Source organism: Erinaceus europaeus, chromosome 6 (genome assembly GCF_950295315.1).
Source record: "Erinaceus europaeus chromosome 6, mEriEur2.1, whole genome shotgun sequence".
NCBI lineage: Eukaryota > Metazoa > Chordata > Mammalia > Eulipotyphla > Erinaceidae > Erinaceus > Erinaceus europaeus.
The window spans coordinates 45,408,935-45,434,124 of NC_080167.1; the positions used below are offsets into that span (position 1 = coordinate 45,408,935).

A 25,190-nucleotide genomic window follows, 5' to 3' on the forward strand; every position below is an offset into this window, starting at 1 on the left:
TCTAGACTTCTGAGAATTCTATAGACTGCTCTCCACAGAGGTTGGACCAATTTACATTCCCACCAGCAGTGCAGGAGGGTTCCTTTGACCCCACAACCTCTCCAGCATTTGTTGCTGCTGCCTTTTCTGATATATGACATTCTCACAGGAGTGAAGTGGTATCTCATTGTTGTCTTTATTTGCATTTCTCTGACAGTCAGTGGCTTGGAGCATTTTTTCATGTTTGTTGCACTCTCGGATCTCTTCTGTTGTGAATATTCTGTTCATGTCCTCTCCCTATTTTTGGATAGGGTCATTTGTTTTCTTGTTGCTTTACATATTTTGGTTATTAGCCTCTTGTCTGATAATATGGCATGTAAAGATTTCCCATTCTGTAAGAGGTGTCTGGCTGGTGGTTTAATTTGGTGTAGGCTGATTGGTTTATTTTTGTTTTAGTCTTTATAACTGGATTTGTATCATTGAAGATACCTTTAAAATCTACATGGAAAAGAGTTCTACCAATAGTTTCCTCTAAGTGTTTGATAGTTTCTGGTCTAACATCAAGTCCTTGAACTATTTGGAATTTACTTTCATGTTTGGTGAAATATAGTGGTTTAGTTTAATTCTTCTGCATGTTTCAACCCAACTTTTCCAACACTGTTGAAGAGACTCTCCATTTAATAGACTGGGCACCTTTGACAAAGATTAGATGTTGATAGGTGTGGGGACAATCTTCAGTTTTTTAAAAAGAAGATTTAATAAAGGATAATGGTATGGTATAAGGATTGAAAACTTAAGATAGTACACCATTAAGGAAGGAAGGGTATCAGGAAGTAAGTCTTCATCTTAAATTTTACGTGAAATGAACTTTTAGAAAGTAGCTGTTACTGAGCAAAGGATTTCAGTCCGTTAAGAATGAATAACACGGCTCCCCACCTGCAGGGGAGTCGCTTCACAGGTGGTGAAGCAGGTCTGCAGGTGTCTGTCTTTCTCTCCTCTTCTCTGTCTTCCCCTCCTCTCTCCATTTCTCTCTGTCCTATCCAACAGCAATTACATCGATAATAACTACAACAATAAAACAACAAGGGCAACAAAAGGGGAATAAATAAATATAAAGTAAAAAAAATTTTTAAAAAAGAATGAATAACATCTCTAAGTAATGATAATTTTGCATATTCCATTGCCAGTAATAAGGATATGTTTTCACACTTGATAACTGATTGATGAATAGTTAGTTCTTTTATGTTGTTGTCATAGAAACCAGAATCCCCAAATCGATTAAATAAATTAAATAACTTCGTAAAGCCATTTAGTTAGCTATAAGAATGCAGGGCAATTCCTGTGTTTCTTTATTTTTATTTATTTATTTATTTATTGTCACCAGGGTTATCACTGAGGCTCAGTGCCTACATGACAAATCCATAGCTCCCAGCAGCCATTTATTTCTTTGTTTTTAACTTGACACTACAGAGATAAATTGAGAAGAAAAGGGAGAGGGCCAGAGAGGAAAAGAGTCAACTACAGCAGTGCTTCACCACTTCTGAAGCTTCCCACCTTCTCACAGGGGGCCCCTGGGCTTGAACCTTGGGTCCTTGTGTATGGTTATGTATGTATGCTCAACCACCTGGCCTCTTCTTTTTTTAATATTTTCCCCTTTGTTGCCCTTCTTTTTTTATTGTTGTAGTTATTGATGTCATTGTTGTTGGATAGGACAGAGAAATGGAGAGAGGGGGAGAGAAAGACACCTGCAGACCTGCTTCACCGCCTGTGAAGTGATTCCCCTGGGGGGGGCCTCGAATTGGGATCCTTACACCGGCCCTTGCACTTCCTGCGCACGTGCCCTTAACCCCGCTGCACTACCGCCCAACTCCCTCTTCTTTCTTTCTTTCTCTCTCTCTCTCTCTCTCTCTCTTTCTCTCTCTCTCTCTCTCTCTCTCTCTCTCTCTCTTTCTTTCTTTCTTTCTTTCTTTCTTTTTAATGAGAGACAGAGTGAAGGACCACAGCACCAAAGCTTTCTTCAATGCAGTAGAATCTGCACTATAACCTGGGCAGGACACATGGCAAAGCAGCACACTGCCCAAGTGAGTTGTCTTTATTTATTTTTAATTTTTATTTATTTATTTATTTATTTGTGAAATTGAGAGGAAAGGGAGTGTTAGAGAGGGAAAGAGACAAGAGACACCTGCAGCCCTGCTTCACCACTTGCAAAGCTTCCCCACTATAGGTGGGGACCAGGAGCTTGAACCTGGGTCCTTACGCACTGTAATATGAGCGCCTAACCAAGTGTGCCACCGCCTGACCATTTATTTATTTATTTATTTATTTATTTATTTACAGATGACTGCTCAGCTCTGGCTTGTGGTGGTGTGGGGGACTGAACCTGAGACAGTGGAGCCTCAGGAATGAGAATCTCTTTGCATAACTCATCTTTGCATGCAATCTCCCCCTCACCCCCAAGCAAGCTGTTTTGCCATCCTCTGCATTTCCTTCTAGGACTGTAACAGAACAAAAGAGATGGGACACATGCAAATCAGAGCAACACTCTGACTGGGGATCACACTCCAGAATTCATGCTTTAAATCTAACACCTGGGGGCCGGGTGGTAGTGCAGCTGGTTACGCGCACATGCTGAGAAGCATAAGGACCCACATAAGAATTTCGGTTTGAGCCCCTGGCTCCCTACCTGCAAGAGGAGGGTTGCTTCACAAGCGGTGAAGCTGGTCTGCAGGTGTCTATCTTTCTCTCTTCCCTCTGTCTTCCCCCTCTCTCAGTTTCTCTCTGTCCTGTGCAACAACAGCAGTAACAACAACAATAATAATAATGGCAACAAAAGGAAAAAAATAGCCTCCAGGAGCAATGGATTCATAGTGCAGGCACCAAGCCCCAGCAATAAACCTGGAGGCAAAATAAATAAATAAATATATTAAAATAAATAAATAAAATAAATCTAATGCCTTACTTAGTCACTGCACTACCTCCCAGACTGCAGGGAAGTAAAATTTTTGTACAGTAATACTGATACTCAGTTACTGATAGATGGTGTCTCTGTCTCTTTCAGGCTGAGGTTAAAGTGGGACAGGGAGATATTTTATTTTCTTCTTTTTTTTTTTTTTGCCTCCAGGGTTATTGCCAGGGCTCGGTGCCTGCACCATGAATCCACTGCTCCTGGAGACCATTTTTTCCCATTTAGTTACCCTTGTTTTATCATTGTTGTGATTATTATTGTTGTTGTTGTTGTTGCCGCTTCTGTCGTTGGATAGGATGGAGAGAGAGGGGGAGAGAGAAAGATAGACATCTGGAGACCTGCTTCACCGCCTGTGAAGCGACTCCCCTTTAGGTGGGGAGCCAGGGACTCGAACCAGGATCCTTAAGCCGGTCCTTGCACTTTGTGCCACGTGCGCTTAACCCACTGTGCTACCACCTGACTCCCTATTTTCTTCTTTGAGGATTGTTGAACTCATTCCTGAGGGGGACGATGAAACACTAATACAGCATGTGTCCTTTTCTAATCTTTTATATTGAGTACTTTGAAAATGAAACGATTTTTATTTCTTTTTTTGGGGGGGTACATAAATCTTTATTATTGGATCAGGAGGGGGTGGCTCAGGCCAGAGCAACCGAGAGAGAGAGAGACAGAGAGAGCGCGCGCGCCAATTTTTACTTCTTACATCTTTTATAAGGCTAACTCAAGAATGACATAAATAATAGTTGATGCCCTTTTTTTAAAAGACAAATTAGTAATTTTCCAACTACTAGGCTAAGATCAGATGTTGTTGTTTTTTTTTTTGTTTTTTTTTGTGGTGATAAGGATTGAACTTGGGACCTTGGAACCACAGGCATGAAATTTGTTTGCCATAACTGTTATGCTGTTTCCCCCATCCACTGGTGCTGTTTTTTAAATTAAAATCTGGTAAAGTGAAGGACTTCTTATATGTGTGATTTCACCACTATTAGACCAACTTTCTTTTTATATATTCATTCAGAAGGAGAGACACTGCAGTACCAGAGTTTACCATTTTATTTTGGTGTCTCACACACACACACACACACACACACACACACACACACACACACACACACACACACACACACACACGGGGGGAGCCAGGTCCTTGTAAATGGTAATGTGCACTTCACTGGGCGCACTACTGCCAGCCCCCTATTTCTTTGATTCTTCCTTTTCCTCCTCGTCTTCTTTTTAAAATATTTTATTTATTTATCTGATATAGAGAGGGGAAGGGGAGAGAGACAAAGTAACACCTGCTGCAGCACTGCTTCACCACTTACAAAGCTTCCCCTGCAGATGGGGGCTGGGGGCTTGAGTGGGCTTTTGTTCACGCTAATGTGTGCTCGACCTGATGCATCACCACAGTACGCAAGGGCCCAGGTTCAAGTCCCCAGTTCCCACCTGCAGGAGGAAAGCTTCATGAGTGTTGAAGCAGTGCTGCAAATGTCTCTCTGTCTCTCTTCGTCTCTACCCCCTTCCTCTCAGTAATGACAAAATTGGATATAAATAAATAAACTTTTTAAATAAGTAAAACTGTTTGTACACCTGATTGCTGTTTGACAGATTGATTCTCTGATGTAGTTTAAACATAAATTATTGGCAGTTTATTTCATATAAAAGTTTTCCAACATTAGAATTGAGTTTCTTCTGTTTTAGGCTCTTTGATAATTGGGGGAAATTAACTGTAATTGTTTAGATATGTCTTATGGAGAGTTTGTGACATATCTTTTAAAAAAAAAGCCAGAATTTTATTTTAATATTATTGTTGTTATTTGCCTCCAGGGTTATTGCTGGGGCTGTGTGCCTGCACTATGAATCCACTGCTCCTGGAGGCCATTTATTCCCTTTTGTTGCCCTTGTTGTTGTTATTGCTGCTGTCTTTGTTGGATAGGACAGAGAAAAATCAGGAGAGGTGGGGAAGACAGGGGGAGAGAAAGACAGACACCTGCAGACTTGCTTCACCACTTGTGTGAAGCAACCCCCCTGCAGGTAGGGAGCCAGGGACTCGAACTGGGATCCTTAGGCAGATCCTTGTGCTTTGCACCATATGCGCTTAACCCACTGTGCTACCGCCCGGCCCCCAGTTTGTGACATATCTTATAGTAAAACTTTAATAAAAAATGCTGAAAATGTTGCATTTTGCAAATCCTGATTTCTTTGTGTTTCCCTCTCTCATAGAAAAGGATGGCAAAGCATTTCATCCAACCTATGAAGAAAAACTGAAGCTTGTGGCACTGCATAAGCAGGTTCTTATGGGTCCGTATAATCCAGACACTTGTCCCGAGGTTGGATTCTTTGATGTGTTGGGGAATGACAGGAGGTAACAGTGTTTTGTTGTATAATGGATTTAATGGAAAAAATGTTAAAAGGGTACAGTGCAAGTTGGTTAAAATGTGTATAGCTGGTTCATTAGCTTAGAATAAGAACTGAGACACATTTTTGCTTACAGCTTCTGAAGTCTTCAGATGTTTATCAGTTTTTGACTTGGAGATATTTATGGCTAAATATTGTGGAAGAAGTTTACTCATCTAATTATGATCACAAGCTTCATATGATATTCTCTAGACAATAGAGCAACCATTTAAAATATATAGTAATTGATTCCCTTACTGGAACATACTGAGAATTTTGACCAGGATAAAAAATAAAAAAAAAGAACACTTTATTCAGTTGGGACTAAATTATGACATAAGGAAAACAAAACATTGTTTCCCTTTTGTTAGTGCAGCAATTCTTAGCACCATAGTTATTAGTTTGCAGTAATAACTTTGGTTTGTATCTAGCAGATCTAATTTCACAAGTCAACATACTTGAAGTTTTTGAGCCTTTTGTTTATAATCGTCATTCACTTTAATTGTAACTGAGAATTGTTCATATGTAGGTTTAATTTAGATCAGATTCTCATTCTGTTAACAATAGAAGATATAATTTTTTAAATTATCTCTTCTAGAAGAGAATGGGCAGCCCTTGGAAACATGTCTAAAGAGGATGCGATGATCGAATTTGTCAAGCTTCTCAATAGATGTTGCCATCTATTTTCAACATATGTTACATCCCACAAAATAGAGAAAGAAGAACAAGAGAAAAAAAGGTGAAGTTTGAGGGTGGGAATTGGGGTTTTAAACTCTGTTCCTTGCACATTGTAACATATGTGCTCAGCCTAGTATTACTACCACCCAGCTCCAAGAGATTGTTTAAAATTTTTTTGTTATCTTTATTGGGCAGAGACAGCCAGAAATCGAGAGGGAAGGGGGAGGCTAGAAAGGAAGAGAAACAGAGAGACACCTGCAGCCCTGCTTCACCACTCATGAAGCTTTCCTCCTGCAGGTGGGGACCAGAGACTCGAACCTGGGTTCTTGCATATTGTAACGTGTGCTCAACCAGGTGTGCCACCACCTGACCCCCAGAAGTTTGTTTTATATCCGAGCAAAAAACTTTGTATTTTCTAAGAGTGGGATGAGATCCTTGTGCTGGAAAATCGGCCTGTGTAATATAGTTCATTATATAATAATGATGGAACAGTGAGGTATAGCTAAAATTACTTTGGAAATACGTATACATTGCTTTTCAGTCCTTCCTTTCTATCTTGTCACCAAGGATTCACTGGGACTTATTTATTTTTCAGACACGAGGCAAAAGGCAGAGAAGGAAAGAAAGACAAAGAAGGAGAAGAGACAGTACAACACTCTGTCTCTTTCCCCCTACCCCACCCCCCATAAAGAGTGAATGACAGAAAGGAAGAGGCCAGGGAGGTGGCATGGCGGGTTGAAGCTTTGGACTCTCAAGCATGAAGTCCTGGTCCCCTACATCCCATATGCCAGAGTGAGGTTCTTATTCTCTGCGTAAATAAATCTTTAAAAAAAAAATAAGAAAAGAAAAAGAAAGGCAGAGCAAGAATGAAGAGAGACAACACTGCACTGTTTTACCGTTCTTTAAACTTACCTCTTTTGTGGTGCTACTATGTGGTGGCTGGGGACTCAGGCATGGTAAAGTGTGTGTGCTCTACCAGGTAAGCCAGCCCCCAATTCTTTTTGAAATGTTTTAAGTTACAGTTGTTCATAACATCTAAAACTACACCTTTTTTTCTTTTAAAAATATAATAATTCTGTCATGAGGTAAAGTCCATGTAGGGTTATTTGTTTGTTTATTTTGAATAGAGATTGAAGTTGGGGGGGGGGGGGTGGTACCATAATGGTTATGTAAATAGACTCATGTCTGAGGCCTTGGAAGTCCCAGGTTCAGTCACTCGCACCATCATAAGCCAGAGCTGAGCAGTGCTCTGGTGAGAGAGAGAGAGGGAGAAGTTGAAAGGGAAAGGGGAGATAGAAAGAGAGAGATGAAGAGAGACACCTACAGCACTGTTTGATTTCTTGTGAGGCTTCCCCTACTGCAGTTGGGATTGGGGGCTTGAACTTGGGTCCTTGCACACTACAATGAATGCACACAACCAGGTGTGCAACCATCCAGCCTCCATATAGAATTCTTCTTCTTCTTCTTCTTTTTTTTTTTTAATGAGTGAGAGATACAGAGAGAAAGACAAGAATACTGTTCAGCTCTGTTTTATGGTGGGACTAGAGACTGATCCTGGGACCTCAGAGCCTCAGGCATGAGTCTTTTGCAGAACCATTATGCCATCTCCCAGGATTCTTTTAAAGCATTTTAGATCTGATCTTTCTCCTGAAACCTAAGCTTTGATTTATAGAATGCCTTCCTCTGTACAAGCTGTGACTTGTTAAAAGTAGGTCATATTATTGCTATATTTGCATCTTGACTGTGGCTCAGTTGTGTTAAAGAACTTTGGGGTGATTAGTCTCTTTAACCCCATTTTCAGTCTCCCTATACTCCACAGCACTCTTAAGTCTATTGTGTCATCCATCTCTAGTTTGACAGAATCTCTTCTCCCCTGGGGAAGGGATGAGAATGAGGGCTGGAGGTGTGGTGAGAGCTATAGGTAAGGGCTGCACCTAGATTTCCAGCTGCTTTAATAGTTATTTTTAATTTAAGAGATACTATTCGAGTGGGGGTAGATAGTATATTGGTTATGCAAAAAAAAAAAAAAAATTCATGCCCAAAGTCCCAGGTTAAATACCCTGCACCACCTTATGGTCAGATAAGTCAGATCTGAGCAGTGCTCTGGTGGGAAATTGTGCAGATGTGTTTGAACATTGGCAGGGCCCACAAACCACTATATTTTTATGCAGGTATTATTTACAGATATCTACCATGTTATCCCCTCAGGGTATTGTTAATTTAGTTAAAACCATTGCAACAATTGCTAAGGACGCTTCACCTTCTCAACATGCCTTGTGCCTCTCTCCACCCCCTTTCCTAGCCAATCCTGTCTTGACTTGCCACTTCTGGAATCTTCCCATAAAGGCCTCTCCTATTTCCGCTTTCGCTCTCTTTGCTCTTTTCTCTTCATCGACCCGACCTAGAGAAGGGCTGATGGGCATAGTGGGAGGCGGTCATTTTGCTAGCTCCACGTGGCCTAAACCACTATGCTTGCTGGCACCCAACTCTAGGGTGCCTGCGTGAATAAAGATTTGCGTTGCTGCTCCGCCACAAATCCTGGTCTCTTCTCTCTCACCCGAGACACAACCAAACAGTGCTCTGGTAAAAAATCAATAAATACTACTTAAAGGCCAGAAGATAGGTCGCGAGTAGAGTGCATAAGACCTTTGGGTTCCAGCCCTGACATCACATTGGAGGCACCATGGGCAGTGCTAGGGAGAGCTCCATGGATGGTGGAGGGCTGCTATGATGTCTCTTCCTATAAAACAAAGAATAAAAAAATGCCTAGGGAGGCCATACATGGTGGTACTGTGTACACACAAGACCTTAGACTGACTACTCAATATGGCAATTAAAAAACAGTATATCAAATGTAAATTAAAAGCCATCCCTTCTTGACTGAGGAGGTATTAGTCAGTAGTGCAGCAGACTTGTATGCTAGAGATCCCAAAGTCCCAAATGCAATTCCAGTGCCACCATATGCTAGAGGTGTACAGTGCTCTGGTGTCTGTCTCTCTCATTCACTTTCTCATGCAAGGAAACTTAGTGTGTGTATTGTCACGAATATAACAAGGATATCATGTGAGGGTGCAGCGCTTTATCCATGGTGCCATCTCCCAGGCGCCACACATACACATACACATACACACACATTTAATCTCATTCTTCTCTCCATAAGTAGTAATTGACATACCTAAGTTGTACTCAGATTGTTTCCTATGGACTTACCTGTTCTTATTTTTCTCTAAACACACATACCAAATATCTTTAAATATGAGACATGTAATTCTATCCTTTTTAAAAAATATTTATTCCCTTTTGTTGCCCTTGTTTTATTGTTGTAGTTATTCTTGTTGTCATCATCGTTGGATAGGGCAGAGAGAAATGGAGAAAGATGCGGAAGACAGAGGTGAAGAGAAAGATAGACACCTGCAGACAGACCTGCTTCACCACTTGTGAAGCGACTCCCCTGTAGGTGGGGAGCCGGGGGTTCGAACCGGGATCCTTATGCCGGTCTTTGTGCTTTGTGCCCCATGTGATTAACCCACTGCGCTACTGCTCGACTCCCTGATTCTATACTTTTATGTAGCTGAATAGCATTTCAGAGTAATTGCTCATTCTGCACTATGTGCACTTAACCGGGTGTGCTACCACCCATCCCCCCCTCCATTCTTTCTGCACACGTGTTGAGTACTTATTCTTTCTAGCACTGTGCTGGTTGAGTTTTGGAGATTTTATATGTTGAAGATGGAAGACCAAACTCCTCTTTTTTTGCCATGTTTTATTACTGTAGAGGGAAGAATGTGCATCACGCTTGTGAAAAATTGCATAAAGTTTACAGTAGCAATTCTCTACACCAACATCAGTGCTAACCCTGACTCACAAAATTCTGTGCTGGTGATTTTTGTCTCTGCAACACTTCTCAGTCAGGTAGGCCCACCAAGATTTATAACAACAAAATTAAGGCATTGAGTCAGATCCACAATACAGGACACGAGAGACTGAAGAAACACTGAATATCCATCATTCAGTCATTCACAACCAGCTGAAGAAGCTGGGATATGTAAGCAAGCTCGATATATGGGTTTGTCAAGAACTCAAATTCATTTGATGGCATGTATAAACATCTATGAAAAGCTCTTTAAACGTGAGGAAAACAATTCTTTTTTTTTAAATGACTTAGTAACTAGTGATAAGTGGATGGGAGGGGATCAAGCAGTGGAGCACCCAGTTAATCACACATAGTACTAAGTGCAAGGACCTGTGCAGGGTCCTGGTTTGAGCCCCACTCCCCACCATCAGGGGGCCACTTCAGGAGCAGTGAAGCATGTCTGCAGGTATCTCTCTCTCTTTACCTCCTCCCTCAATTTCTCTCTGTCTTATCCAATAAATATAAAAGAAAAGAAGAAGTGGGTTGTAGGGGCTAGGTAGTAGCACACTTGGTTGAATGCAGCAATGTGCAAGAACCCGGGTTCAAGTCTTTGGTCCCCACCTGCAAGGGAAACACTTCAAGGGGTGAAGCAGTGTTGCAGATGTCTCTGTCTCTATCCTTCTATATCACCCCCTTCCCTCTTGATTTCTGGCTGTCTCTATCAAATAAATAAATAGATATTTTTAAATATTTTATTTTATAAATTAAATATCTATTTATTTTCCCTTTTGTTGCCCTTTTTTTTTGTTGTTGTTGTAGTAGTAGTTATTGTTATTGATGTCGTTGTTGTTGGATAGTACAGAGGGAAATGGAGAGAGGAGAGGAAGACAGAGAGGAGGAGAGAAAGACACCTACAGACCTACTTCACTGCCTGTGGAGTGACTCCCTGCAGGTGGGGTGCTGGGAGCTTGAACTGGATCTTTATGCTGGCGCGTCATGTGTGCTTAATCCGCTGTGCTACCACCCTACTCCCAATAAATAAATTTTTTTTAATTAAGAAAAAGTTTGTATAATATTAAAAAGAAAGCAGAGTGGGTTGCGAAATGTAGTGCAGAAACAGTCTTGGTCCTGATGTGATGATTCACCTCAAAGGACATGGAAAGCAGACATTCATCGAAGGAAGGCTATGCTCTCGGTGTGGTGGGGTTTTAGGGATGTCATGTTTTCAGAGCTCCTACTAGGGAACCAAGCAAACAGTTCAAATGTGTACTGTCAGCAATTAAACAGTTTGAACAAATCCTTCATATGGAAACATCTAGAGCTCATTAATCATGAAGAAGTTGTGTTCCATCATGACAACTCCAGACCACACACAAATTTCATCACTCATCAAAAATTATTGGAATCCCCCAATAAAGAATTTTTTAAAAATAATAAATAAATAAATAAATAATTATTTTAAATGTTTTGTCTGCAGAATATGTAGGAAGCATCATGTGTTATTCTATAAAAAACATGAAGCTATGTAGAGAATGAATCCAGCAGAATATAAGTGAGATAGTATGTGAATAATACTTGTACAAACTTGAGTTCACTCGGGTTTTTCAGTAGGACTCACTTACCTGCATGTAGCAGTAAGTTCAAAGTAAAGTAGTTTAATTTTTTAAATTTATTTACTTACTCCCTTTTGTTGCCCTTGTTTTATTGTTGTAGTTATTATTGTTGTTACTGATGTTGTTGTTGGATAGGGCAGAGAGGAGGGGAAGATAGAGAGGGGGAGAGAAAGATAGACACCTGCAGACCTGCTTCACCGCTTGTGAAGCGACTCCCCTGTAGGTTGGGAGCTGGGGGCTCGAACCGGGATTCTTATGCTGGTCCTTGGACTTTGCGCCACCTGCACTTAACCCACTGTACTACTGCCCGACTCCCAAAATAAAGTAGTTTTAAGAAGGACAGCACTCACTTGTCACTTGTAACAAAAATTTCTAAGATCTCCATATTATTTACTTTGCTTATTAGGCATCTTATTAGCATCATCTGTCTTCAAAAATGCTCTTTCTTTCCTAGACTCACATGTTCAGTATTAGTATGATCTTTGTGATATTTTCCATTATGATTGCAATATATTTCATGAAAACATGAGTAGGTCTGAGGCAAGATACAATAATATATACTCCCTGTAAGCTATTTAAGAATAAAAAAAATAATTGGAGCTTGGATGGGATGTGTTGTCTCACCCGTGATACTCGCCTGACGCTATGCCACCAGATTTCCACTTTGTTTCGCTCTCTTCATAACTATAATATCTGGGAGTCGGGCGGTAGGGCAGCAAGTTAAGCGCGGTGCGAAGCGCAAGAACCGGCGTGAGCATCCAGGTTCGAGCCTCCAGCTCTCCACCTGCAGGGGAGTCGCTTCACAGGCGGTGAGGCAGGTCTGCAGGTGTCTTTCTCTCCCCCTCTCTGTCTTCCCCTCTTCTCTCCATTTCTCTCTGTCCTATCCAACAATGACGACATCAATAACAACAACAATAAAAACAACAAGGGCAACAAAAAGGAAATAAATAAATAAATATAAAAAACTGTAACATCCAATTCAGATGAGACTAAATTAGCACCTGTTCAGTTTTTAATTATAAGACAGGTCCCTCTATGAACAAGGAATTATGAAGCTCACTGAAAGATGGCAAAAGGTTATTGAACAGAACAAGCAATGGGTGGGGGGCTGGTGGTGATACACCTGGGTGAGTACACATTATCATGTACAAGGATCAGGGTTTGAACCTCTACTCCCCACCTTCAGGGGCCACTTAATAATCAGTGAAGTAGATCAGCAGGTGTCTGTTCTCTGTTTCCCCCTCCCCTCTCTCAGTTTATCTCTGTCCTGTCAAAGAGGGAAAAAAATTGATGCTGTGAGTAGTGGATTCATAGTACAGACACTGAAGCCCAGTGATAACCATGTTGGCAATTAAAAAAAAAAGCTGTATATCATTGATTGATCTTTGTTCTTGATATTAATAAGTGGCCTTTGAAAAACAGAAAAAAATACATCATGACTTTTCCAACAACCCAACCTTTTCTGTTTCTGTGCAGCATTAATTATTATTGACATGATCTGTATAGTGTGAAATTGAGTCCATATGCTACATTCCTACTAGTAAAATATTTTTGTGTTTCAAATTCTGGTAGTATTGTCACATTGTTATCTGAAAAGATTATAGTAGGGAGGTCGGGTGGTAGTGTAGCGAGTTAAGTGCACATGGCACAAGGACCGGCATAAGGATCCTGGTTCAATCCCCCAGCTCCCCACCTGCAGGGGAGTCGCTTCACAGATAGTGAAGCAGATCTGCAGGTGTCTGTCTTTCTCTCCCCCTCTCTGTCTTCTCTTCCTCTCTCCATTTCTCTCCAACAAGTCCTATCCAACAATGACTACATCAATAACAACAACAATAGTAACTACAACAACAATAAAACAAGGTCAACAAAAGGGGGGAAAAAGATAGCAGTTCTCACTGGGAAATCAGCCTTAGTTTTGAACAGAATTTTTTGCATAGGGTTCATTGTTGTCTGCTTTATAGGAAGGAAGAGGAGGAGAGAAGGCGCCTTGAAGAGGAAGAAAGAGAACGTCTACAAAAAGAGGAAGAAAAACGTAGGAAAGAAGAAGAGGAAAGACTTAGACGGGAAGAAGAAGAGAGAAGGCGAATAGAAGAAGAGAGGCTTCGGCTGGAACAGCAAAAGTAAGCTTGTGAGATGCTTATGTTTGAGAATGAGACATGTACTGCCACACTGTTGTTACTTGATGTTTACTATAGAATGTCTTAGAATGATTTTATGGTTTATGTAACCGGGAAGTAGACCAGTATTAGCCACTTGCCATTTGTACCAGTGATAAGCTAAAAAAAAAAAAATGTGGGGAGGTGGGGTCCTCATCTCATGTATTAGTCAACTGCAAATAGAATGTATTGGAAGGATTTGGGGTTAGTTTGCAGACCCCAGGAACTGGGATGGGAGTTGAATTAGCTTGCTTGTTCTGTCTCTTGACTCCATGTGATCTCTTGTCTTTACTCCTCTCAGGTTGAGACTGTTTCTTCCTATTCTCTGTAAATTGTAAGATGATCCAGCATGGGTCATGTAGTCTATATTTTTCTCCCTCCCTCCCTCACTCCCTTCCTTCCCTCCTTCTCCTCCTTCTCCTCCTTCTCCTCCTCCTCCTCATTCTTCTTCTTCTCTCTCTCTCTTTTGTGATACTGGGTCCTCACACATGCATTATTTTACTACTCCCAGGCCGATTTTTTTCTTTCTTTTTATTTCTGAGAGAAAGGGAAAGAGACGAGGGGGAGGGGATAAGCCTCACAGCACTGATCCACCATTGATCCACTTAATGGAACTTCCCCTAGTGCAGTGCTACTTTTATGTGGTTCCAGAGTTCAAACATAGGACTTTGCATATGTTAAAATGTATACCCTGTCTAGTAAATTGTCTTCTGCCCCTGGACTGTTTTTATATATCTTATAGAAACTGCCTGGAATCTGAGTCACAAATTCTCAGGACATAGACTTTGCTTTAGTCTATGTCAGATATATATCCCTAGCATAGGGCTTAGGTACTAAAGCTATTTCTTATTTAGTAAGGACTATGAGAGCAACTGTCTCAGGAAGAACTGGTTCTTCAAGAGAACACTGTGGGAGGAATAAAGAGAGTTGTGGGTATAAATGAGGAACAACTTAACAGATACAAAGTGTTGTGAGAAGTCCAAGGATTTTATGGGTGGTATGGTATGTAAATAAAACCAGAGAACACAAGAATCTGTTAACTTTTCATTATTTCTGAGTAGCCTCTCAGAAGACTTCAGTACATGCCTTAAAAACCTATTCAGTCTTACTCTACTTGGCAAGAAACAGTACTGCAATGGGGGGAATGGGGTTACCCTAGATGTATTCCGTGTCATGTTCTTTCAGAGTTAGTATGATTTTGTTTTGAAATTATTTATTAATAAATGACTTTGAGGCCTTTTTTAAAGCTGTCTTGTGACTGAGAAATGTGGTTCCTCTATGAAAGAAAAGAAAAAGGGGTTATAATAGGTTACAGAAATTAATATATATATAAACCAAGTAGGCCTAGACAGGCTTTAAATTCAGTGCTTGAGAACCTCAAGCTTTCACTAACTCTATGCTTTCTGGGGTCACTTGTAATATCTTTTAGTTGTTCTTTTGCCTCTTACTGCTTTTCATGTATTTAAGTAGAGAAGCCATGATCCGTAGTTATATAGCTCAGCTCTGTCATAGATGCCACAGCATTCTCTTAAAGTGTCATCATGGTGAGGGCGGGAAAGACAGCATAATGGTTATGCAAACAAACTCTTATGCCTGAGGGGTCCTAAAGTCCCAGGTTCGAATTGAAGGAAGGAAGGAAGGAAGAAAGAAGGAAGAAAACTATTTAAAAAGTGTCATGGTTAAAGAGTAGAGGCCAGAGCCAAAAGTGCCCAGACTCCAACAAGGTACTGAGTGCCTCTATTCCCTCCTCCCTCATAGGGTTGTCCTTTAGCATAGGTTACACATAGAAGTGATCTGAACACTGAATGGCACATAGTATGGACACAATAAATATTAGTCACCATGATGGTGATGCTGGTGTGCCTACTGCTCTCCCTCCAGCCCAAATATTTCCTTGAAAACCCTAAGTGGAAAATTAGGGGCCAGCTGAAGTGTTTGTTTTTGGTTTTGTTTTTGATCTTTCTCCTGGACCTGGAACATGATTGTTAATCTACATTACGAGCTTAGTCACTATTAAGAGTTAACAAATTATAAAAATTAATAAGGACATGTCATTCTGTCACGAGCAGTCTCCTGTAGCCAGACTAGTATGTATTTTTTAATGTTTTTAGGCAGCAGATAATGGCAGCTTTAAACTCACAGACTGCCGTGCAGTTCCAGCAGTATGCAGCCCAGCAGTATCCAGGGAACTACGAGCAGCAGCAGATCCTCATCCGCCAGTTGCAGGAGCAGCACTATCAGCAGTACATGCAGCAGCTGTATCAAGTCCAGCTCGCACAGCAACAGGTAAGACAGCCAACCCCAGAATTCAGCCCTAAGGTCAGGGCTAGAGGGGCTTCAGTTACATGGGAACCCAAGTTCCTTAACAGTTGCTAATGAACTTTGTATTAGTTAGTCTCTAAGGTATAAAATGCCTTTTAGGCAACCTTTACTAAGGGAGACTTTAGTGTAGCACTGGCAATTGTGAAAGAAAGTGATATTGAGGGAGTTGGGCTGTAGCGCAGTGGGTTAAGCGCAGGTGGCGCAAAGCACAAGGACCGGCATAAGGATCCCGGTTCGAACCCCGGCTCCCCACCTGCAGGGGAGTCGCTTCACAGGTGGTGAAGCAGGTCTGCAGGTGTCTATCTTTCTCTCTTCCTCTCTGTCTTCCCCTCCTCTCTCCATTTCTCTCTGTCCTATCCAACAACAACAATAATAATAATAACTACAACAATAAAACAAGGGCAACAAAAGGGAATAAATAAATAAAATAAATATTTTTTAAAAAATTAAAAAAAAAAAAGAAAGTGATATTGAAGCAATGAATGACCTGACCACTGCTGTTAGAACGGTATTTGGGAGATGCCAAGGTCCTTGCGCTTTTTACTATGTATGCTTAACCTGGTGTGCCACCGCCCAGCCCCCACTAACGGTCTTTTAGGTACAAATTTTAATTTTCAAGGACCTTAAAGGATCTGTAGGGGCTGGTTGGTGGTATAACAGATTGAGTGCATGTTACAATGTGTAAGAACCAGGGTTTGAGCCACCTCCCCCTCTCCCCCCCTCCACACCTGCAGGGAAAAAGCTTTGTAAGTGGTGAAGCAGTGTTACAGGTGTCTCTCTCTATCACCCCCTTCCCTCTCAATTTCTGGCTGTCTCTATCCAATAAATAAGCAAATAAAGATAATTTTAAAGAATCAAAAGCATTTGTAAGGCTCCAAAGGTTACTTCATTTAACAAGAAATGTGGAGTGGCTATACTGTGACACTCTTTTCACTTGAATTTGATAAGTGACAAATGTTTTATAAATAAAAATTAAATAAGGGGGGGGGGAGAGGGGTGGTGCACCGAGTTAAGCACACCTGGTACAAAGCACAAGGACCCACACAAGGATCCTGCTTCAAGCCCCTGGTTCCTACCTGCAGGGGGTAGCTTCACAAACTGTGAAACAGGTCTGTAGTTGTCTTTTGTCTCTCTCTCTCCCTATCTCCCCCTCCCTTCTTAGTTTCTCTCTGTCCTATCCAATAAAAATGAAAAGAAAGGCCTGCTAGGAGCGGTGGATTCATAGTGCCGGCAATAAACCCTGGAAACAACAACAAAAAAAGACCTTTGGAATTAACAGAATGTTTTATAACACTGCATATTTATGTAATCCATAGTAAAATGAATGGGAGGTCAACCCTCAGTTTATTCAGGATAAAAAGTGGTATGTAGGGAGGATTTCTTTCTACCCTCTAGAGGCTGTTTCTACTTCAGCATATTATCCCCCCCTCCTACTTCTTTGATAGACTTGAAATAACTTATTTATAACTTAACTAACATCTATAGGTTGTTATGACTTAATGAAAACAAAACCAGTCTTGTAAGATAAATCTAAGAATCTTCTAAACAAACTAGAATTCTTTTTAAAATTTTTTTTATATTTATTCCCTTCTGTTGCCCTTGTTTTATTGTTGTAGTTATTATTATTGTTATTGATGTCATTGTTGGATTGGGCAGAGAGATATGGAGAGAAGAGGGGATGACAGAGGGGGGGGAGAGAAAGACAGACACCTGCAGACCTGCTTCACCGCCTGTGAAGCGGCTGCCCTGCAGGTGGGGAGCCAGGGGCTCAAACTGGGATCCTTAAGCCGGTCCTTACGTTTCGCACCATGTGTGCTTAACCCGCTGTGCTACCACCCGACTCCCACAAATTAGAATTCTTAATTTAGATCACAATGATCTAAACTAGGGAAGCAATCAATGAATCTTTAGCCCTTACTAGACTCTTTAAAAAATTTTTTTTAGTAAATTCTTTTTTATTTTTAATATTTATTTCCTTTTTGTTGCCCTTATTGTTTTTATTGTTGTAGTTATTATTGTTGTTGATGTCATTGTTTTGGATAGGACAGAGAGAAATGGAAAGAGATGGGGAAGAAAGAAATGGGGAGAGAAAGATAGACACCTGCAGACCTGCTTCACTGCCTGTGAAGAGACTCCCCTGCAGGTGGGGAGCCGGGGGCTCGAACCGGGATCCTCACTCCAGTCCTTGCGCTTTGCACCATGTGCGCTTAGTAAATATTTATTGGATAGAGACAGAAACCAAGAGGGAAGCAGAAGATAGAAAGAGACACCTGTAGCACTGCTTTACTGTTTCCCCCTGCAGGTGGGGATCTGGGACTTGAACCCAGGTCCTTGTACATTGTAATACATGTGCTCTACCAAATGTGCCACCACCTAGTCCTGATTTTTTTTTTTTTTGTTGGTTTGTTTTAATGTGGCATTGGGGGAATAAGTCTAGGGCCCTGCACCACTTGCATGGTAATAGCTAAATGGCGTCTCTGGACCAGTATTTTCATTCTTCTTATTTAGAGAGAGAAGGAAAATCTCAGCATCACCCCCCCATCCTTGGAGCTTGCCCTGCAGCTCCATGGTACACCCATGTGGTATAGGGATTAACCCAGGGCCTCTCACTCCTGGTAAGGTATACACTATACTGGATGAGCCAGCTCCCATTGTACTGATGATTGTGTAAATACTGAGCAAAATAAAATAATAATACTGGGGTAGAGTTACATGGGTAAGTGTACATTGTCCCTGTGCCTTTCTGTACTTGTAATTTCTAAGACTTGCCAAGGTATAAGAGAGATGATGTAAATAAGTAATTATAGCCTCCCACGTATAATAGATGTCTGTTCATGGACAACAGGATCTGGATGAAGGAAGTTACTCATCCTGCTAGAGTTTCAGGAAAGGCTTACTGGAGAAGGATCTTTTCAGCTGGGCCATCAACAGAAATATATATATATATATATATTTTCTGTCATGCAGTGGATGTTCTGAGTGTGTTGAATTGTTATGACTGTATGAACTACTTATGTAAGCTGGGACTCTTCCTATAAAACTGGTAATTGCTGGGGCCAGGTGGTGGCGCACCTGGTTGAGTGCACATGTTACAATGCACAAAGACCCAGGTTCAAGAGACACCTGCAGGGGGAAGCTTTGCAAATGGTGAAGCAAGGCTGCAGGTATCTCTCTATCTCCCCCTACCCTCAGGGTTTCTGACTACCTCTATCTAATAAATAAAGATAATTTTAAAAAATGAAAAGAAGGGAGTCGGGCTGTAGCGCAGCGGGTTAAGTGCAGGTGGCGCAAAGCACAAGGACCGGCATAAGGATCCCGGTTCGAACCCTGGCTCCCCACCTGCAGGGGAGTCGCTTCACAGGCGGTGAAGCAGGTCTGCAGGTGTCTTTCTCTCCTCCTCTCTGTCTTCCCCTCCTCTCTCCATTTCTCTCTGTCCTATCCAACAACGACAACAACAATAATAACTACAACAATAAAACAACAAGGGCAACAAAAGGGAATAAATAAATAAAATAAATATTTTTAAAAAAATGAAAAGAAAAACCTGGTAATTGCTGAGAATTTAGGCCTTGAAAAAGGTATTTTTAAAACCTTACAGATTTTACTAGCTCCATGCTATAAACAGTAAAGAGTTGCTGTCCCTTTGAGTAGTTGGTTGCTAGATTGTATATTAAGTGAAATGTGTATACAGTTATGCCAAAATATCATTGCCCTTTTGCAATGAGATGCTAGTTTTTCTCTATATTTTTAAATCTTATAAACATGCTCATTTATGACTTTAGCATGTTAGTTTAATATATCAAAGTTAACACTCATCAAAAGTAGAATGCACAAATTTTGTGTTTTCACAGTGGGGTAATCTAGAGCAGTGCAGACAGAATACTGTAAGGTATGATGTACACATGAACTTCACAAAAATAATGTTAACGAAAGAAACCAGACCTAAAAGAGAGAAGATAGGCAATTCATTCATTTAAAGATCAAAAACAAGCAAAGCAAATCTATACTGGCATAATTCTGGGGCCATTCTGGTGTTGGTTATGTGACTGCTGATTTGTGAAAAATTAGCCAAACTATGTATTTATGAGTTGTATACTTTTCTATGTTATAGTTCAATTTGAAGCTTTCCCAAAACTATAGGTATTTAGTATTATTAATATGTGCTGATCTTAATATTTTACCAATTATAGCTTTTGCTTTTATGAATTTTCTTCTGTGACCATTTAATTCTACCAAGTCTAAAAAAATTTTAAAAATTTTATTTATTTTCCCTTTTGTTGCCCTGTTTAAAATTTTCTTATTCAACTGTTTAGCTGGATTTTTTAAATATATATATTCCCATTTGTTCTCCCTTGTTGTTTTATTATTGTAGTTATTGTTGATGTCATCGTTGCTGGGTAGGACAGAGAGAAATGGAGAGAGGAGGGGAAGACAGGGGGAGAGAAAGACACCTGCAGACCTGCTTCACCACTTTTGAAGAGACTCCCTTGCAGGTGGGAACCCCGGGGGCTCAAACTGGGATCCATATGCCGGTCCTTGCGTTTTGCACCACATGCGCTTAACCTACTGCACTACCACTCGACTCCCTATAGCTGGATTTTAGTGAGATTACCTTCTATTAATTTCAGGAGCAAATTAATGTTTTCATTTTCTTAAATATAGCTTCAGGGAACAAACCCAGGGCCTGATGATGCATATGTGATGCTACTAAGTGGCCTCATCACCCAATTTCTTCCTTCCTTCCGTCTTTTTTTTTTTTTTAATTTTATTCTGTAGGACAAACAAAAATTGAGAGAGAGAGATAGGCATCTGCAGACCTGCTTTACTACTTGTGAAGCATCTCCGATGCAGGCGAGGAGCAGGGCTAAAATCTGGACCCTTGTGCTTGATAATATGTGCACTTAGCCAGATGCACCACCGCCCAAACCCCTGTCAGTCTTTCTCTTTTAGTCAGTAAGAGAAAGATAGAGAAGAGAGCACTGAAGCACTGCTTCACCACATATGGAGCTCCCCCCAGTGCTGTCCACAATACTTGCCTGTATGCCATAGACTCAAACCCAGGACCTTGCACATAGCACAGTGAACAATCTGTAAAGAGCTTTCTCCTGCCCCCACCCCCTGCATTCCTCAGTTTTTACCCATAATCTAAGTTTTATTTGCTGTGGGTTAGTTCTAACGTTTTGTTTTTTTTTGCTCAGGTTTGCCTTCTGGTGGTGTTGGGGGTTGGACCTGGGACTTTTTGCCTCATGCATGAAAGTCTTTTTTGCATAGCCATTATGCTATCTCCCTCAGCAGTTCTATTTTTCTAGTTAGTTTTTTATTTTGGTGGTCCTTGTTTATTTATTTTTGTCCATGTTTTTTATCATCAACATTTTTTTTTAGTTTGCTATTATATTACTGATATTCATTCAAGATAGGATAAAATCTGATAGTTAGCAATTCTTAGGAGCAGAGTGCTTTAGTAGGACAAAAATGAGGTCAGGATGCACTCCCCATCAATATCTTTCATTTGTTTGCCTTCCTGGTCAGTATACTTTCACTTTTTCTCAACTTGTAGGCAGCACTACAGAAACAACAGGAGGTAGCAGTAGCTGGGGCATCTTTGCCTCCATCATCAAAAGTGAATGCAGCTGTACCAGGTGGTGATATGATGCCAGTTAATGGACAGGCCAAAACCCACACTGACAGCTGTGAAAAAGAACTTGAACCTGAAGCTGCAGAAGAAGTCCTAGAGAATGGACCAAAAGGTATGGCTTGGCATCTGTATGTTTCTATCCATCCAGGGATCAGATTCATATAAAATCAAAGGCGAGGTCGGGCTAGTTAGGTTTTGCAAACAATTACATGTTTGTAAGAATTGAACACTTAACATGTTCTCTTTTTTAAATTTTTTTTATATTTATTTATTTTCCCTTTTGTTGCCCTTGCTTTTTTTTTATTGTTGTTATAGTTGTTGTTGTTATTGATGTCATTGTTTGACAGGACAGAGAGAAATGGAGAGAGGAGGAGAGAAAGATAGGCACCTACAGACCTGCTTCACTGCCCTGCAGGTCAGGAGCTGGGGGCTCAAACCAGGATCCTTCCACGGTCCTTGTGCTTTGCGCCACGTATGCTTAACCTACTGCGCTACCGCCTGACTCCCCAAACACTTACATATTCTTCTTAGATTGAGACTGATGCTCCTGATGAGCCATAGAATTGCATAGTGGAACAAATTAGATGGGCTGTGTATTTGTTTACCTATATCTGTGATACTTGTAATGTGTATTATTTATAGCTGTCTAACATATTACCCAACTTTATCAATAACATTTTAAAATAAGTAACTTTTGTTGTGGGTCAGGAATTTAGGATCATTTTAGCTGAATGGTATCAAGAGGTTGTAGTCCAAAAGTTTCTGGACTGTAGTCAGATGAAGACTTGACTGGGGATAGTGGATCTGTATCCAAACTGGCTCCCATTACATGGCTGGCAATTTTGTGCTGGTTGTTGGCAGGAGGCCTCACTTCTTTACCTGGGAGTCTCTCCATGGGACTACTCAGTGTTGTGGGCAGATAATTCAGTGAATACCGTGGCTGACTTGCTCTGGGGTGGACAAGCCAAATTAAACAAGGCACATATGGCAGTATTTTTTATGCCCTAGCCTTTGAGACTAATATGTCATCTCTGATATTTCTGTTGGCCACTTACACTGATCCTCATACAGTATATATGGGTGGGAGTGTGTGAATGCTCAGAGGTAAGCCTTACTGGGGACCACATGGCACAAAACTGTAGTACTGGGGGGCCAGGCAGTAGCCCAGCGGGTTAAGTGCACATGGTATGAAGTGCACGGACCAGCGTAAGGATCCCGGTTTGAGCCCCCAGCTTCACAAATGGTGAAGTGGGTCTGCAGGTGTCTTTCTCTCCCCCTCTCTGTCTTCTCCTCCTCTTGATTTCTCTCTGTTCTATCCAACAACAGCAGCAATAACAACAAACACAAGGGCAACAAAAATGGGGAAAAATGGCCTCCAGGAGCTGTGAATTCATAGTGCTGGCACCAAGCCCCAGAGATGACGCTGGAAGCAAAAAAAAAAAAAAAAAGAAAGAAATAATAGCTGTGGGTCAGAACTCGATTCTTTTTTTTTTTTTTTTTTGAGGGGGGGTTTAATGCTTTACAGTACAATTTCATATGTAGCAGGCAGGCCCCAAAAGTTATTTTTCCTATCCTCTCTCCCCCACCCTCTCCAGAGTCTTTTGCTTTGTTGATTCTTAACACATTATTGTTGGAGGAATTTAATCTAATTCCAGAGGTCACCAGAGGGAAGGAGCAATCAAGTTGAGAGGTCTGGAGCCAGAGTTGGCTTGATCAGTAAGGAAGGGATGAGCATTTCTGGGATGATGACCAAGGATGGGGAAGTGTGGGTGGTAAGAAAGTTGGTCCAAGATCCTCCTTGTCCATTTAGAACAAGTAACAGAAAACACATGCAGAAAAAGTCTTGGGATCCCTTGGTTAACACCCCCCCCCCTTTTTTTTCCTTAATAGATGTTCATCAGTCTGTTATCAAAGACTTTGTTACTATGGAAGACTGGTTAAGTAATACAGTGCACACACTGCTTAATATTAAGAGTGCCTTCTTATTCAGTCCTGATTTGTTTAATCCTGCGTACATTTTTCTCTTTATTTGAGCTCCTTTAGAATAGCCTTTAGAACTTTAGGATGCTCAGAAGTTAAAATTTTATTTCAGTAAAGAGACTGAATTCAAAGCACAGCTTCCTTTGTTCACACCCAAAACTGAATTTATTCCTAAGTCCAGGTCTCTTCTTTCTTGCTAGAATGTTCCCTTAGTTTCTTAGAATATTTTAGTCTTTCTAAAATTGTGGAGTGCATTTGGGCTTGAAGTGGTATGATGACCACTGGAGACCCATGACATGGTTAAATGGAATCTGGGGGGACACTTCCCGGGGGTTGGGGGCTGTTCCATCCATATGTCCTTGTCTTAGCCTGAGCATATTATGCCTCATGCCTCCAGTGTTGTGGGGCTGGTGGTTCTGTGCAAATGTTGCTGCCTGCAGGTGAAGGTTCATCCTCTTCAGCTTATGTAATTCCTGTTGCCTTTAGAATCTCTTCCAGTAATAGCAGCTCCATCCATGTGGACGCGACCCCAGATCAAAGACTTTAAAGAGAAGATTCGGCAGGATGCAGATTCTGTGATTACAGTGGGCCGAGGAGAAGTAGTCACTGTCCGAGTACCCACCCATGAAGAAGGATCATATCTCTTTTGGGAGTTTGCAACAGACAATTATGACATTGGGTTTGGGGTATATTTTGAATGGACAGACTCTCCAAACACGGCTGTCAGTGTGCATGTCAGTGAGTCCAGCGACGATGACGACGAGGAGGAAGGTAGAGACAATTGTCCATATTTGGCAGGTGCTGGGTTGTGGGCTGGCCAAAGTGACAGTGGTACAGATGTCAGCCCTGCTGTGCTTCCTGATTATACATCATAGACATAAATCACTCTCTTCCTTCATGGTATCTGAGCTGAAAGGGTTGTATGTTAGGCCTGCCTTTTAATAGGGTATTGAGACCCGACCATGAGTTTTTTACTTTCTGGGAACTTCTCTTCACAGTTTATCTTATCCCCCCCCCCCATTGTGGTTATTATTGTTTTGTTGATGTTGTTTGTTGTTGGATAGGACAGAGAGAAATGGAGAGAGGAGAAGACAGGGGGAGAGAAAGATAAGACACTTGCAGACCTGCTTTGCGCCATGTGCACTTAACCTGCTGTGCCACTGACTGACCCCCCAGTTAATCTTATTTCATTCTGAATACTACTTGTTTCTAATCCTGTGTGTTGAAAGTCACATGTAGACTTGGGAAATAGCATAGTGGCTATGCAGAGTTTTGTGATTGAGGCACCAGAGATCACAGGTTCAATCCCCAGTACTACCAGAAGCCAGTTTAGTAGTGCTCTGGTAAGGAGAAAAGGAAAAAAAAAGAGAAAGAAAAAAGGGAAGAGCAGAGAAAGTCTTGGAAGCCAAACATGCAAGGTCATTTTAAAGTTTTTAATTATTATTACTTTTTTTTTTTTTTTTTTTTTTTTTAGACTGATGTATTTTCACAAGAGAGATCCCAGAGCACTGCTTAGCTCCGGCATGTTGTGGTGCCAAATTCAGTCTTGACCTCAGGAATTCAAGTTTTTTGCTCTGAAACTTAGCCCTAGGAATTGTTGAAAGGAGCAAACAGA

At 41.1% G+C, this 25,190-nt stretch overlaps 1 protein-coding gene across 1 annotated transcript in view; it reads left to right on the forward strand.

Annotated features, from left to right (window-relative positions):
• The window catches only part of ACBD3 (acyl-CoA binding domain containing 3), a 50,486-nt gene that overhangs the window by 23,390 nt on the left and 1,906 nt on the right, over window positions 1-25,190 (forward strand). The window contains exons 2-7 of the mRNA XM_007534475.3: window positions 5,165-5,306; window positions 5,937-6,077; window positions 13,444-13,602; window positions 15,750-15,924; window positions 21,518-21,707; window positions 24,062-24,346. Of these exons, the coding sequence (XP_007534537.1) occupies window positions 5,165-5,306; window positions 5,937-6,077; window positions 13,444-13,602; window positions 15,750-15,924; window positions 21,518-21,707; window positions 24,062-24,346 (1,092 nt within the window). The remainder of the gene's footprint in view (window positions 1-5,164; window positions 5,307-5,936; window positions 6,078-13,443; window positions 13,603-15,749; window positions 15,925-21,517; window positions 21,708-24,061; window positions 24,347-25,190) is intronic.